The sequence below is a fragment of the Embiotoca jacksoni genome, unplaced genomic scaffold, assembly GCF_022577435.1.
Source record: "Embiotoca jacksoni isolate LCO1_2020_lvr unplaced genomic scaffold, fEmbJac1.0.p SCAF_7, whole genome shotgun sequence".
Classification (NCBI taxonomy): Eukaryota; Metazoa; Chordata; class Actinopteri; family Embiotocidae; genus Embiotoca; species Embiotoca jacksoni.
In genome coordinates, this window is record NW_027185425.1 from 6,692,960 (window position 1) to 6,705,957 (window position 12,998).

The following is a 12,998-nucleotide window of genomic DNA, read 5'->3' on the forward strand; positions in this document are numbered from 1 at the left end:
TAGGAAAAGTCAGCTGACAACTCCTGATACTGTTCATTATACATACTGTATTAGGCTGGGCATCAGTCAAAAACTTAGTATAGATACCTTGACTTCAATACCAGTTTCTGATTTATTTTTTAATACTAATTATATAAAATCCATTTTAAGAAAAAGAAAATGTAATTAAGTAAATCAGCTGTGCACAGAAGCTTGCAGTCTTTTCAACGCGCACTCAACTAAGATATGCGGCCCAACATTTTTTTGGAAAAAAAGTGTGCTAGATTTAGTTGAAATCGAGTCATTTCATCTGGCTTGGCAGACACTGATCAGAATTACCTCTGCATAAATTTGAAAATGTGTCAGTGTGGATGTAGCTCAGGTATCACATTTGGTGCTCGATGACAGAACATCTTTTGGTAGTAAACAATAGGCTACTAAAGCAACTCTGTATCAAAGTCTGCTACCCATCCCTAATTCTGTGAAGTCAGAATTGAACGAAACCAGTGTTTGTCAGCTCTTTTCTTTTAGCAGAAAAATAATTCAGAATCATAGTTAGTAGCTTCAGGACAACAGTTTGTCGCCTGCTTTGTGGAGTTACCTGAATGAGGAGACACAAGGATATTTAAGAGAAACGGACATAAAGCCCCACAGGTTTACAAAAAAGAAAAAAAAATGTTCAGGATTTCACGATTGGGAAAAGACCATATTTCCTTTTTTATTTACAGAGCTGGTGGAGTATTGGGAGTCACAACTTGTGTCTTTATATTTTCCAATAGAGTGGCTGTGGGATTAATATTTGTCTGAAATAAAAGTGGTTTACAGAGCAGCACAAATGGACCCTTCTGAATAACAATGTACACAGCTGACATATATGAGTATTCATTTTTAAATTAATAAAAAAGGGCTTGTTGATTTTTGGTATTAACATTTAAATTTAAAGCAGAATGACTAAAACATGAGTTCAGTGAGCTGTTCACACATAATTAGACACTATTCGTGAGAAAAACAAGACAAAATATCAGCAGTATTTAATATTTCCCTCCAGGGGAGTAAAACTTCACTGACATTGTAAATTGAGGCCAGATTAAGTCAATGCATAGTTTCTTGGAAAAACAGGCTGAGATGGCTACCAGATATGGAGACAAATTAAAAACAAAAGTATGGGATGATACTTGTATCACCATGTAAAAGGAGAGACAGAGTGAAGAGTGTGGACTGCACCACACGAACTGTTACTGTGTGGTATTACAGAAGGGAGCAGTGATTGAGAGCCCTAATGGAATAGCACACACATCCATCCCGATCTGCCCATTAAAACAAGGGGGGGATGTGTGTGAGGGTGACCACTGGCCACATAATGACGACCCATAATGCATTTTGTGGCGACACTGGCTGTAGCCACACAGACGGCGCGGTTAATGTGGATGGATTGGATGGACTAAAACTAAAGGGAGAGGCGTAAAGAGGAAAGAGGTGCACGAGGATACGGGGTGTAGAGCGGAGAGAGCACGTTTGTGTCAGAAAATGAGACCGGCGATGAGTTAGAAAAGAGATGGAAAAAGAAAAAGAGCGCGAGCAGAGGAGATGGTGAGGCAGAAAGGAGAGAGGAAGAGCGAGCGTTGCAGTCCTACCATGTCAATGAGGCTCTCCTGGATCCGGTTCAGTGTGGTTCTCAGTCGGCTGCTGATAAGGCCCAGACCTGATGACTCATACTGTAGGATACATACACACAGTTAGTGCACAAACTCTGGCAGAGTGTGAAGGTACACACACACGCACACGCACCCACACCGCAGCATCTGCTCTCATCTCATGTAGTCGGACACAAGAGAATCTTTCACTTCCTGCCTCAAGCCGATTCTAATCCTAAAGAGGTGAGGAGTTACACACATCAAAATCAGACAATCACACTGACTACAGGAGATGACAAGTGGGCGAATAGAGAAGGGTCAAAGCACAGCATCTAAACGCCTCTGAAATCCCTCTCATGTGCTTGATGTCATTTTAGAGAGCAAATTACGCACATCTAAGGACATGTTGGCTGGTGGTTTGGACTCACACGGCAGTACAACCCTGTTTATTAGTCATAACACTTCAGGTTGTACTCTTACCAAGCAAGCAGGGCCCACCACCCTGGCAGGGCCCGCATCTCTGCCACCCGCAGTAGACAAGGACGGGCTTGGGACGGGCTATGGAGGACGAATGGACGGCAAGAAAGGAAAAAAACAAGAAGCACAAATCTCAAATTTTAAGTGACATTGTGGAGGAGGTACCACAGAAATGGAAACTTAAATTAAGTAAACAAAGACGTGGATTCATGACAATAATGTTTGGAATTACTCTTGTATATATGTACACTTTTCTTGGTTCACATTTCAATTTTCTTTAATCTAAAACAAGCAAAGATTCCTAAATTGGACAGTCGTATCTGGTGTGCAGTAGTCAAACATGAATTTGTTCTGAAACTGATGAGGAACTTCGATGGGGGCTGTGAAAACTGGCCGATACGCTTCTTCCTTCTCAAATATGTCCGTTTAACATCTCTCAGATGAGATAGAAAGCTCAGTGAAAGCTTAGAATTAGCAGCTACTGTCGGGTTTGCCCTTATTGTATGTGGATTTGAACTTTTGAATGCTGTTCACAGAGCTTCACACTCTCGAGTTGGACTGACTACTTTTAGAATTAGTCTTCCACCAGCTTCGCACGTGAGGTTCGATTTAAACATGAGGAGGAACACTACATATCCTGTCGCTGAAAAACGGTTGTAGAAATAACCCTGATGAAGTCAAAAGTGATCTCGGTATGGCCTTGAGACATTTTTAATTTGACAAACTGGATGTAGTCATTAAGGAGGCAGGTACGGTCTGATTATTGGCATTTTAGAAGTCAGCGTTTCTGAAGTTCGAGGGCAACAGCTGAAGTCAGGGTGTATTCACTTTTATTCTCGGTCACAGGTGACTATGCCTGTGTAAACATTGCACATGTGCATACAGGACAAATGAATCCAGCGTTAAGAGCAGTCAGTGGGTGTCAGGAGTCAAATGAAAAATAACTGTTTCTTGTATTACTTTTCATTTCTCAGAGAAGCCATCTATTCTAGTGTCAGCTACTTTCCTGATCTGCTCTCTGTCAACTCCTTCATCCTGCCTCTGTTTTAGCAGGCAGCCTTTCACCTCTCTAATTCCTGCCATCATATTTCAAAACAAAAGTGTATATTCTTGCATTTTTGTCTTCCCTCCATCTTTCAGTTCACACCACTTTCTCTCTTGATCTCTTTTTGTCACCACGTCTTTCTAATGTTTCTTCTTAAAACAGACACTTGACTGAAACATCCAAGTTGGGATGCAGCGTTCCATAATTCTGTGACACCTGATCACTTTTCCAAAAACGTGTTTGTAAATCTGCCTTTCTGCAGTCCCTGCAGTTGAAAGACGAGTTATTAATCTGTGAGCACAGCACATGAGGCATCTTTAACATGTGTGCGACTCCGTCAACAGTGCACTTCGGTCTAACAGGGCCAATATACACAGATAATGGACGTATTTATCCTTTTGAATATTAATGCCACCAATTACTCCACAAGTGGAGAAGTCAAGCAGCTCCATCTTGATTCCAGTGGTATAAGAAGAGCAGAGCCTAGGTTAAAAGCACCAGCAATATGTGCATAGCAATATCCAGGAGCTTTTTAAAGATTCATGGGGACATTAGCATTTTACTGTCTGTCCCTCTCGGAATGAGACCATTAAGGAAATGGGTGGCTTCATGAAATGACATTTTTAGAGGTACAGTGGATAAAAAGTGAGAGATAGACATACACAGAGAAAGATAAGATAGAGCGGGAATAGTGAGAGTAAAAAGCAGCAGGGGTGAAAGACAAGCGATGCTACATTAAAGGAGCAGTACAAATTAGATCAAGGATGTGGCAAAATAGATTAATACAAAAAAACAGGGTGGGTAGCAGGCTTGAGAGACAAAAATAATATACAGTTTATGTAACAAGGTAGAGAATGGTACATCTCCACTTGACACACACACACACACACACACACACACACACACACACACGCGCGCGCGCACGCGCGCACATCATAAATGTGAACTGGAGAGGCCCCCACAGAGCTTTCATCATCTTTATCTCTTCCACAAGTCATTTTGTTGCCATCATTACCACTTCCCTGAGGGGGACACAAATGTTGTTGTTTTTTTCTTTCTTTTGTGAGGCACGTTATAAATGACATGATGGTCTTTAAATTGATTCGGGGGGAGCCGGTCTCGTAGACAGCAACCTATCGTTCAGCTGGAATTTTTACTGTGACAGACAGCGATGAGAAAAGATGGAAGCAGTAGAAATTCCAACATCTCATTGTATAAAATCTAATAAACATTAACAAGTCCATCTGCAGAAATAACAAATGCAGGCAACTTTCATAAAGCATCTTACTGATGCAAGTAAAAGTGCACAACTTGGAGTGAAGTGTTAAACTCTGAAAATGATATCGCAACAACAAGCAGGCATTACAATGGACAAACACAAACTGTTGATTACTTGTAGGGTACGGCTAATTGACGAGCTTGCATTCCTGTAATTGTAGTAGCACTGTAAATGATGCACATTATAACACTAGAGCCTATTATTCTCATTTTTTCTTTTATGGGTTGTTTTTTTCTTTTATTAAAAAAAAACAGAGACAGATAGAGAATAACATGTAGGATCACCGGGTTCGATGCAAATTGGGGAAACTGTGTTTCATTGTTGATACCTTAAATCTTCAAACCTCTAAGCCTCCAAAACAGCAACAAGTGTTAACTCTCCAGAAATCGGAAATTGTGTTGCATTAGCTCCTCAAATTGCCACAATCACACATCCTTTCATTAGATGTCGAATTAGATGTTAAATGTCAAAACAACTGACATTTACTTAAAGAAAAAGTTGTTAAGAAAATATTCCACAAAAGGAACTTTGTTAAGAGTGTTAAATGATAAAACAATAGATGAGTGCAGTCAATAGTGGCTTTACTAAAGATCTTATTTACTGTCTCGCATCTTAGTATTTGACTTGTCATCCTTTAGCCTGTTGTTAGTTCATCCACACTAGCGCATTGATAAGCTGACATTTTCTCTACACTGCATGCCGTAGGTGGGGATTTTAGTTCAGGGCTCTGAGAGAGGCCGCTGTAACACTTTGACTTTCTCCTGGGAAAATATCCGTTCAACTGGCGGCTGGTGCGCTTTGGCGTTTTATCCTGCTGAAGGATCTACTTCTGTCACCTGAATAATCTTTTGGCTCATTTCTTTAGGTCGGCATCCAAAATTTCTCTTTACTCCAGAGTTCATGATTCCATCAATAAATACACCACTAAAAGAAAAACAACCGGAGACTTTGACATTCCCACCTCAGTCAGAGGGGTAAATTCAGGCTTCCTTGAGTGACAAAGTAATCAGTTAAATTTGAAGTTGAAAATATTAATTTAGGGTTGTGCAAATGTGTTTTCTATAAATGAGACACCAGTATATATAACTTCCTTAAACGCATGGAAGTTTGCAGATAGTTAAACACTTTCTGAAGCTTCTGTATGTAAAACATCCAGAAAAGCCTCTAATGGATTCAGTCACAAAACAAAGGCACAGTAACTGAAAAATATACTGTACCATGTCATTGCGTCCAAAGAAGGTGTATACTGCGTACAGGTAGTAGTCGAAGAGCTGTGATACACAGTGAATGACATCGAAGGCAATCGGCTTCAGGATGTTCATCATCTGCATGTACTTTCCTGTGTGGAGAGGACACAAAGTTACCATAAACTCAGATATAAGAGGAGCGTTGTGTGTTCCTGATTGCATCCTAGAGTGTGATGCAGTGTGCATCCATGTTGTTTTTGTTTTTTGGCTTGAGCATTTTTCCAGCCAGCATCAGTTTACAAAGAATGAAATGGTTCGGTTCTTAAGTAAATCTGGTAGGAGATTAAACTATAGTATGTTAATCATGGTGGAACCACATCCTTTAGGGAAGAATTTAAGCAGGCACACGTTGCATTTGCATAAAATTGTAAAGATAAAATTTTGCAGAAAGGTAATAAAAGCAATAACTTCCGAGGTACAGGGGTGTAACAAGGTTACCAGAGTCAAAACTGATGAATGAAAGAAAGAAAAAGAAGAAGAAATAAATTCAGTCTAGCTGGCTTTGCCAATATTTCTCTCACACTCTCATTTTTCACACCCTTTCTGTTAAATTCTGCACCGAGAACTCAGGAAGCAATCTCACTCCATCAAGGTGCTGCAGAGACTGAATTAGAAGTGATTGCATGGAATCAGACTTTGGCTTTTTGTTGTTTTAAGTTTTCCACATGGCTCTAAATCAATATAACCCTTCATATGAAAAGAGAGAGAAAAGAAAAACAAATATTTGATCGTGCATTCTATGTGCAAGAAAGTTGTTGCAATATAAAACATAGAAGAGAAAAATAATTCTCTGAAAGTCAGACATTACGTTTTGTCTTAACAGATATCAAACTGTATCAGCCTGAAGAACTTTTAAACCTTGGGGCCACAACACAGGAAAGATAACTGTCTATTCTAATTCTGATACTTGAATGATAATCACATTATGAGGGTCACATCACCAAAGAACACTCTTCGCCAGTGACGGATACAAACATCCTCAAAGTCACGTCACGGAGACGCGTAAGCATCTCTTTGGAAGTGGAAGGTCAGAGTTCAGGGCGAAGGCTAACCATTATTATTGTGGCTCAGTCACACACACTTTGAGCGTGCCAATCGGAGTGATTTGCGAGCTTAATTGGTGAATAAATGGAAGTCTCAGCAGGCCAGAGAGGACACGTACTGTGGCTGAGTCTGGGCTCAGAGTGTGTGTGTGTGTGTGTGTGTGTGTGTGTGTGTGTGTGTGTGTGTGTGTGTGTGTGTGTGTGTGTGTGTGTGTGCGTGTGTGTGTGCGCGTGCGTGTGCGAGTGTGCAGAACGTACCGACCAGCCGGATGACGTTGAGGGTGGTGTTGGTGAGAATTGGTGCATTGGTCTTATTAAGGTTGTAGTCTGACTTCTTCTTGCTTCTTATGGTCTCTCGGGACACGCTGATGCATGCAGGAGATGAAAGGGAGACCGAGAGAGATAGTAGGGTGGCATCATGAGAAAAGAAAGTCAGTGACATGTTTTAGCGCATCACTAATCCCCTAACTATGATAGGCCAGGTTCACAAACTTTAGTGAAGGTCAAAGTCTTGTAATTGATCAATCAGAATCCAACACGGGAGACACAGAGGGACCCAGATGGTGACGTCTCTTAACTGGTGAACCTGGAGCACCAGACACCTGGCACCGAGCCCACTGAGCCATATTAGCGGGCAATCATTACATTGGCAGCAATCATTACACGGGCCATCTTATTTCTGGATGTGACCACACGACCCATTAAATAATTATCCGTTAGTGATTCCTGCGTATAAGAATGGGAAATAAGAATACGTAAGGAAGTGTAGTGATCGTTAAAGTAAAAAACATCAGGACCTATGAAATAATCTGACACGGAGCACAAATATCTCCAACAATAAGTCATTGTACATTACATGACAGGAAATGATCATTATAGCAGAGTCTCTCTAATGAGGAGCTGCTGAATTAGTAAGAGTATTTTACATCTCTGTGTATGTATCCCTTTGTAAATCTGGTGTAAAGTTTGAGGTCAGCTCTCAGATTTGCATAAGTACACATACAGTTCTCTCTTATTTCCTTTCATCTCACACACACACACACACACACACACACACACACACACACACACACAGAGAGAGAGAGAGAGAGAGAGAGAGAGAGAGAGAGAGAGAGAGAGAGAGAGAGAGAGAGAGAGAGAGACATGCACAGCACAGCGAATTTATCGACAAAGTCTCTAAACTGAACAAGGAACAATGTAAAATTCATAACTCCAAGATGCTGTATTGAATCAGGCATCAAAATGTATGCAGTTGTTTATGAAGTAAATCGAATCAATTCAAGAGAAAGACCTGAATAACTTCAGTGATAACATGCTTAGATGCAAACTGTTTGCACAAATTAAAGGTCCCTTGGATTTCATCACTCTCTGGTAATAAAAGAAGCAAAATACAAAACTTTCCTCAACTGCATTCAAATGTCTCCTTTCGAGTGAAAGGGGCTCCTTTTACACAAGGTGCAGAGCAGCGCATGACTGACTTCAGCATTATTAGACAGCAACTAATCTTTCAATAGTCACCAATTACGTAGGTGGAGGTGGAAAAGAAGATCATTTTTTTCATTGGTAGAAAAAATACCTTACAAAAGCGTTCTGCCTACTTAGCAGGGCTAGGCAGAGGTGAATTAAAATGATCATCGCTAAAGGCATGAAAAGTGGCATAATGTATGACTTCACATCTTTTCATAAGCCCCTTAAAAGTAGAGATTCAAGGAGAGATCATTTTATTTGGATTAAGCAGTGTGAGCAGCTTGTTTTAGGTGCGTGTTGACTTTCTGTCATATTTTAAAATAGCTGAGAGTAGAAATGACGGACAGCTGAACAGACATAAGGGGACTTTATTTGCCCTCCTTTGAAAGCTGCACCATCAGACTTAGTGTAACAGCTTGATTTGGGACTGACCTCTTTAGAGGGGCATCACCTGTCTGCTCATCAACGTAGTCCTGCTTGAGCTCCTCGGGGACATCGCTGTCGCTGTCGTAATCCTGATACGCGCTCTTCTCCAGCTCATCTGACTCGTACTGAGAAACGGAGGAAGAGAAAGACAGGATGGAAGTCATGGAAAAAAAATGTCAGCACAAAGCAAAGATGAAGTACAGAAGAAGTGAGCAAAGCAGTTAAAAACAAGTCAAACTCTGTTATAAGGACCAATCAGGACTTATAGAAGATAGATGTGCAAAAATGTGATGCCGTTGGGAAAACGCGTCGCTGTTGCTGATCATATAACACACGGACAAAAAATAAATAAATAAAACTACAACTAGGCGAGAAGTGTAAAACAAAATTGTGTTAGAAGCCGGTGATTTGATTATCCTAAAGTTAACTGAAAACGAACACGTTATCATTTAGCCCCCGGTGGGTGCGCAACTATCAAATGACTTGAGGTGGAAAAGCAGAACATTCATTCACCTCTCACAGGAGAGTTTAGATAAATCCTCCCTGAAATGAGACAATATTTTCTTTGTCCTTAACTGCATGCTCAGGAAGCACAAGCATCATGTAGAAAGGATTACACGCTTAAGAGCAAACCAACCTAGGGCTTCTGTAAGCCTGACATGTTAGATAGAGCATTAATGCTTTTGATGTTGAACCTGAAAAGAAAATGTATCAGCATAAAAATAAGTCAGGGTGTTGGCACCTTTGTCAATTTTTGAAGAAAAATACTGTTTCCCTCAATAAATGAGCCTGAAAGGAAAAAACAACTTGTATTGGACTTCAGAGAAGGCCGTCATAGGAGCAGCAGATGTGTGTGACATCCACAGTACTTAGCAATATTATCTAGATCAGTTTATCCATGCTCGAGATATCTGGTTGAACCCGACTAAAACTCTGATAAAGATGAGTTTCTTCTTCTGAAACATGCAGTTGTCCAACACATATTGATAGATGAGCAGTGAACAAGCTGCAACCAACAGTGACATCACCCATTGGTTTGTAATGAAGCCTCCAGTTCTGATATTGGCTGTCGCCATCTTGCTAGTTCAGCGCGGTTTGGAGCCAGAAGTGACCATATTTGGACGAGCTGGGAGGGAGAGAGCGAGGGATCTGACTCCAGCTGATCTTTTAGAGGTATATTTTTAAATTAATGAAGGGATTTTTTTTTTTTTAGATGGCCCACCAGAAAACGAATAAGAAGGAACGGCTTTAGCTTGCAACACCGAAATAACTTGTGAAAAATACGTATTGACTTCTAATTTCAAGACAGAAGTTGAATGGGAGTCTAGGTCAGTGAACCACATGTTTCTTCTCTGTTAATTATGAATATAATACCAGGCCTAATTGGTAGGCCTGGCATTAAGACACAATACTTATCAGCAAAACATTTCATTTAAGTTGAGGTCCTTTCTATTTATTATCAATACAAAACAAAACTGGGCGGCAAAGTGGTTCAGTGATTAGCATCACGGGCTTCCTCCCACCGTCCAAAAAACATGCATTTCAGGTTAATTGGTGATTCTACAAATTGCCCTTAGGTAGTGGACGAGAGCGTGAATGGTCTTTGTTTCCGTCATTCTGTGCGTGTCGGTCCAGTGATGGACTGGCGACCTGTCCAGGGTTGTACCCTGCCTTCGCCCAAAGTGAGCTGGGATAGTCTGCAGCTCAACCCCGTGACCCTGTTCAGGATAAAGTGGGTATAGATGATGGATGGACAAAACAAAAGCATGAGTTTCCAAGACTGCACACTAAAACCTCCACTAAAGCAGCAGATTGAGGACTGATGCTGTGAGGACAATTAGGTTCTGCCTGCTGCCCCGCTGCCTATCTTGATAAAAGTTTGTTATGGCCACGGTGATGACAGCTTGAGTGCCGCTGTAAACCACTTAATTGCCCAAAGTGATTATGTCCCACATCACCTTGCCTCTTTATGAGCTTGTTTGGTGTTTTACCTCAACAGGTAGGCTTGTTAATTAGATATACTTATGTAAGTGAATGTGTGTCACAGCAGACATGACCTGAAAACAGTTCACATATATAAAGACGATGTGTAAAGAAGGTGGATGTGATGGTAACAGCAGCTCAATAGCAAACCCAACACAGTGTTTCCTTTATACTCTTAAATACCAAAAGTATTCATACATGATCTTCACCCTTTTCAAAAAAACAATCAAAATCCCCCAAATATTGGTTTTGTAACCTTTTGACCGACTGTACGGCACAAATTTTTGCAATTGGTCATTTCTCAACACCTACCCCGTTAGATGCCAGCACATCCTCGGTCTCTTCTTCTTTTTGCTCAATGTGCATCTCAAAGGGGTTTCCCTCCTGAAGGTACTGCTGGAACAGAGACAGCTCCTCCTGAGCCAGGCCGGTGGAGGACACGGCCTGTCTGCTCGGGGAAACGGACGGAGAGCGGCACTGGCCCATGAACTTAAACTCCTGGATCAGAGAAGATGGCACAATGAGACACACAATGAGACGGATGTCAACAGATGAGGCACAGAGGAAAAGACTACCTCACAAAAAGTTGACAATATAAAGTTAAGAGTATACATTTTGAAAACTATTATTGGCTGCCTATCCAAACAAGCAATGATAATAAGTTAGAAAACAGTGGAAGGAAAGTAAAGAACAAACAGTGTGGACATCTAACTAGATGAACAAGAGAACCTGACATGTCAGGTGCATCCGCCAGTAAATAGCCAGGCTAAAAGGCAAAAACACAAGTGATCTGCCTGCTCTCAAGGCAAATTGCTTGTTATTGCATCATGTTTTTAATGTTGCCTTATAGAGATGTTTGAGAAGAAGTTTAGAGATAAAACCAGCTGCGAGCAGGAAAGTAGCATCTGTTAGAGAACAGAATCCACAACCAAAATTGAGATGGACTTCTATATAGTGTAGTTGGTTTTAAAGGGACATGACAACAAAAGCATTGTCCTCACAGGATGTCTTTAACAAATTGTTGCATGTGTTGGCAATCAAAAGTCACAAGATTAAATCTTTTTGCAATGAAGGCTAAGTATAAAACGCCTGTATACTAAATATAATAGTGAAGTTGCTGTCGAGAATTTTTCATGCTAGTATATTTATTATGAAGGTTCTTCGGCATGTTTGTGTGTTGCAGTGTGTGCCCAAGCTATGCAGAGATGAAATTAAAAAAAATAGTCTCTGAATGAACTCCATTTATCTTTTCGACATCTCTTGCCACTCATCACCACTATTTCTGTGTGAAGTGAGCCGTATGTACAGTAAAGCAAAATGATCTTTTCTTCGACGTGGTTATAGTATATACACGCATGAGATACCTACATTTTGGTTATAGTTTTTTACACTCCACATGAGGCTCTGATATCCAAGGTCCTATTTTTTAACTGTTGCTCATGAGTGTGGGAAATAAAATCCTCTAACATACATCCCACAGGGTACAGGGATCAGCCGTCTGATCTTCATCTGTGTTATATAACGGGTACTGAACTTTAAAAACACGCACGCACGCACGCACGCACGCACGCACACACACACACACACACACACACACACACGCACACACACACGCACACACAAGCACAATCCCTTGAGTGACAGTGTGGCACAAATGAATGCAACCCTGCTTGGCCTTTGATGATGAAGCGTTTACTACTCACATGGAGCTGAGCGATGTTAAAGTTAGACTTGACTGGACACAGTTCCCACGTCTCATTTTCCAGAAACATCCTCAGCTCTTCCAGTCGAGCCCTGAGGGGTTGGAAAAAGTAGAAGAAGTCAGGAAGTGAGAGAGGAGACAAAAAGCAATCGGCCCAATAATGACCGAATACAATTACACGTATTCAGCTCCTGTATGAGGGCCGAGAATAAACACGCTGACAGAAATAAAAGCTGCAAAGATTACTAATGTGCAGTGAGAAGGAAGAGGTGTGTGTGTGTGTGTGTGTGTGTGTGTGTGTGTGTGTGTGTGTAACATGTTTCGATGTTCACTGTGATCACAGCTCAGAGCAGCCACCCCATTGCTCACCCGCTAGGTCACTATCAGGTGGTTCTGTGTGAAATGTCAGTGGAGTGTTGACTTCAAACACGGCAGCATCAGTTGTTTTCTTGTCTTAAAGGTGTTTGAAGGTTGAGTAGTGATAGAACACAGAACACAGGGAAGACACACCTTGTGTTGACTTTAATAAGTGTAACATTGACATATACTACTTTTAACCAGGCTGTTTACAAAATATCAAGCTGTATTTCTCAGATTCAAAAGGTCCCATATTTCACACTTTTGCAATATTTTATTTGCCGTTCGACATCAAAATTATTTAATTTTTGTGGGTTCGAGTACCAAAAATGATCTCAATATAGTTTTACATCTCCCTA

General features: G+C 40.9%; 1 protein-coding gene across 3 annotated transcripts in view; it reads right to left on the reverse strand.

The window, feature by feature from the left end:
* vps50 (VPS50 EARP/GARPII complex subunit) overlaps positions 1–12,998 on the reverse strand; it is a 104,276-nt gene that overhangs the window by 30,383 nt on the left and 60,895 nt on the right. For 2 of the 3 annotated variants that reach the window (XM_069176308.1, XM_069176307.1), the window contains 7 exons: positions 12,284–12,374; positions 10,893–11,078; positions 8,604–8,722; positions 6,963–7,069; positions 5,632–5,753; positions 2,094–2,171; positions 1,614–1,694 (listed from right to left, as the gene is read on the reverse strand). In XM_069176308.1, the coding sequence (XP_069032409.1) occupies positions 1,614–1,694; positions 2,094–2,171; positions 5,632–5,753; positions 6,963–7,069; positions 8,604–8,722; positions 10,893–11,078; positions 12,284–12,374 (784 nt within the window). The remainder of the gene's footprint in view (positions 1–1,613; positions 1,695–2,093; positions 2,172–5,631; positions 5,754–6,962; positions 7,070–8,603; positions 8,723–10,892; positions 11,079–12,283; positions 12,375–12,998) is intronic. The other variant, XM_069176309.1, reaches the window with a different exon arrangement.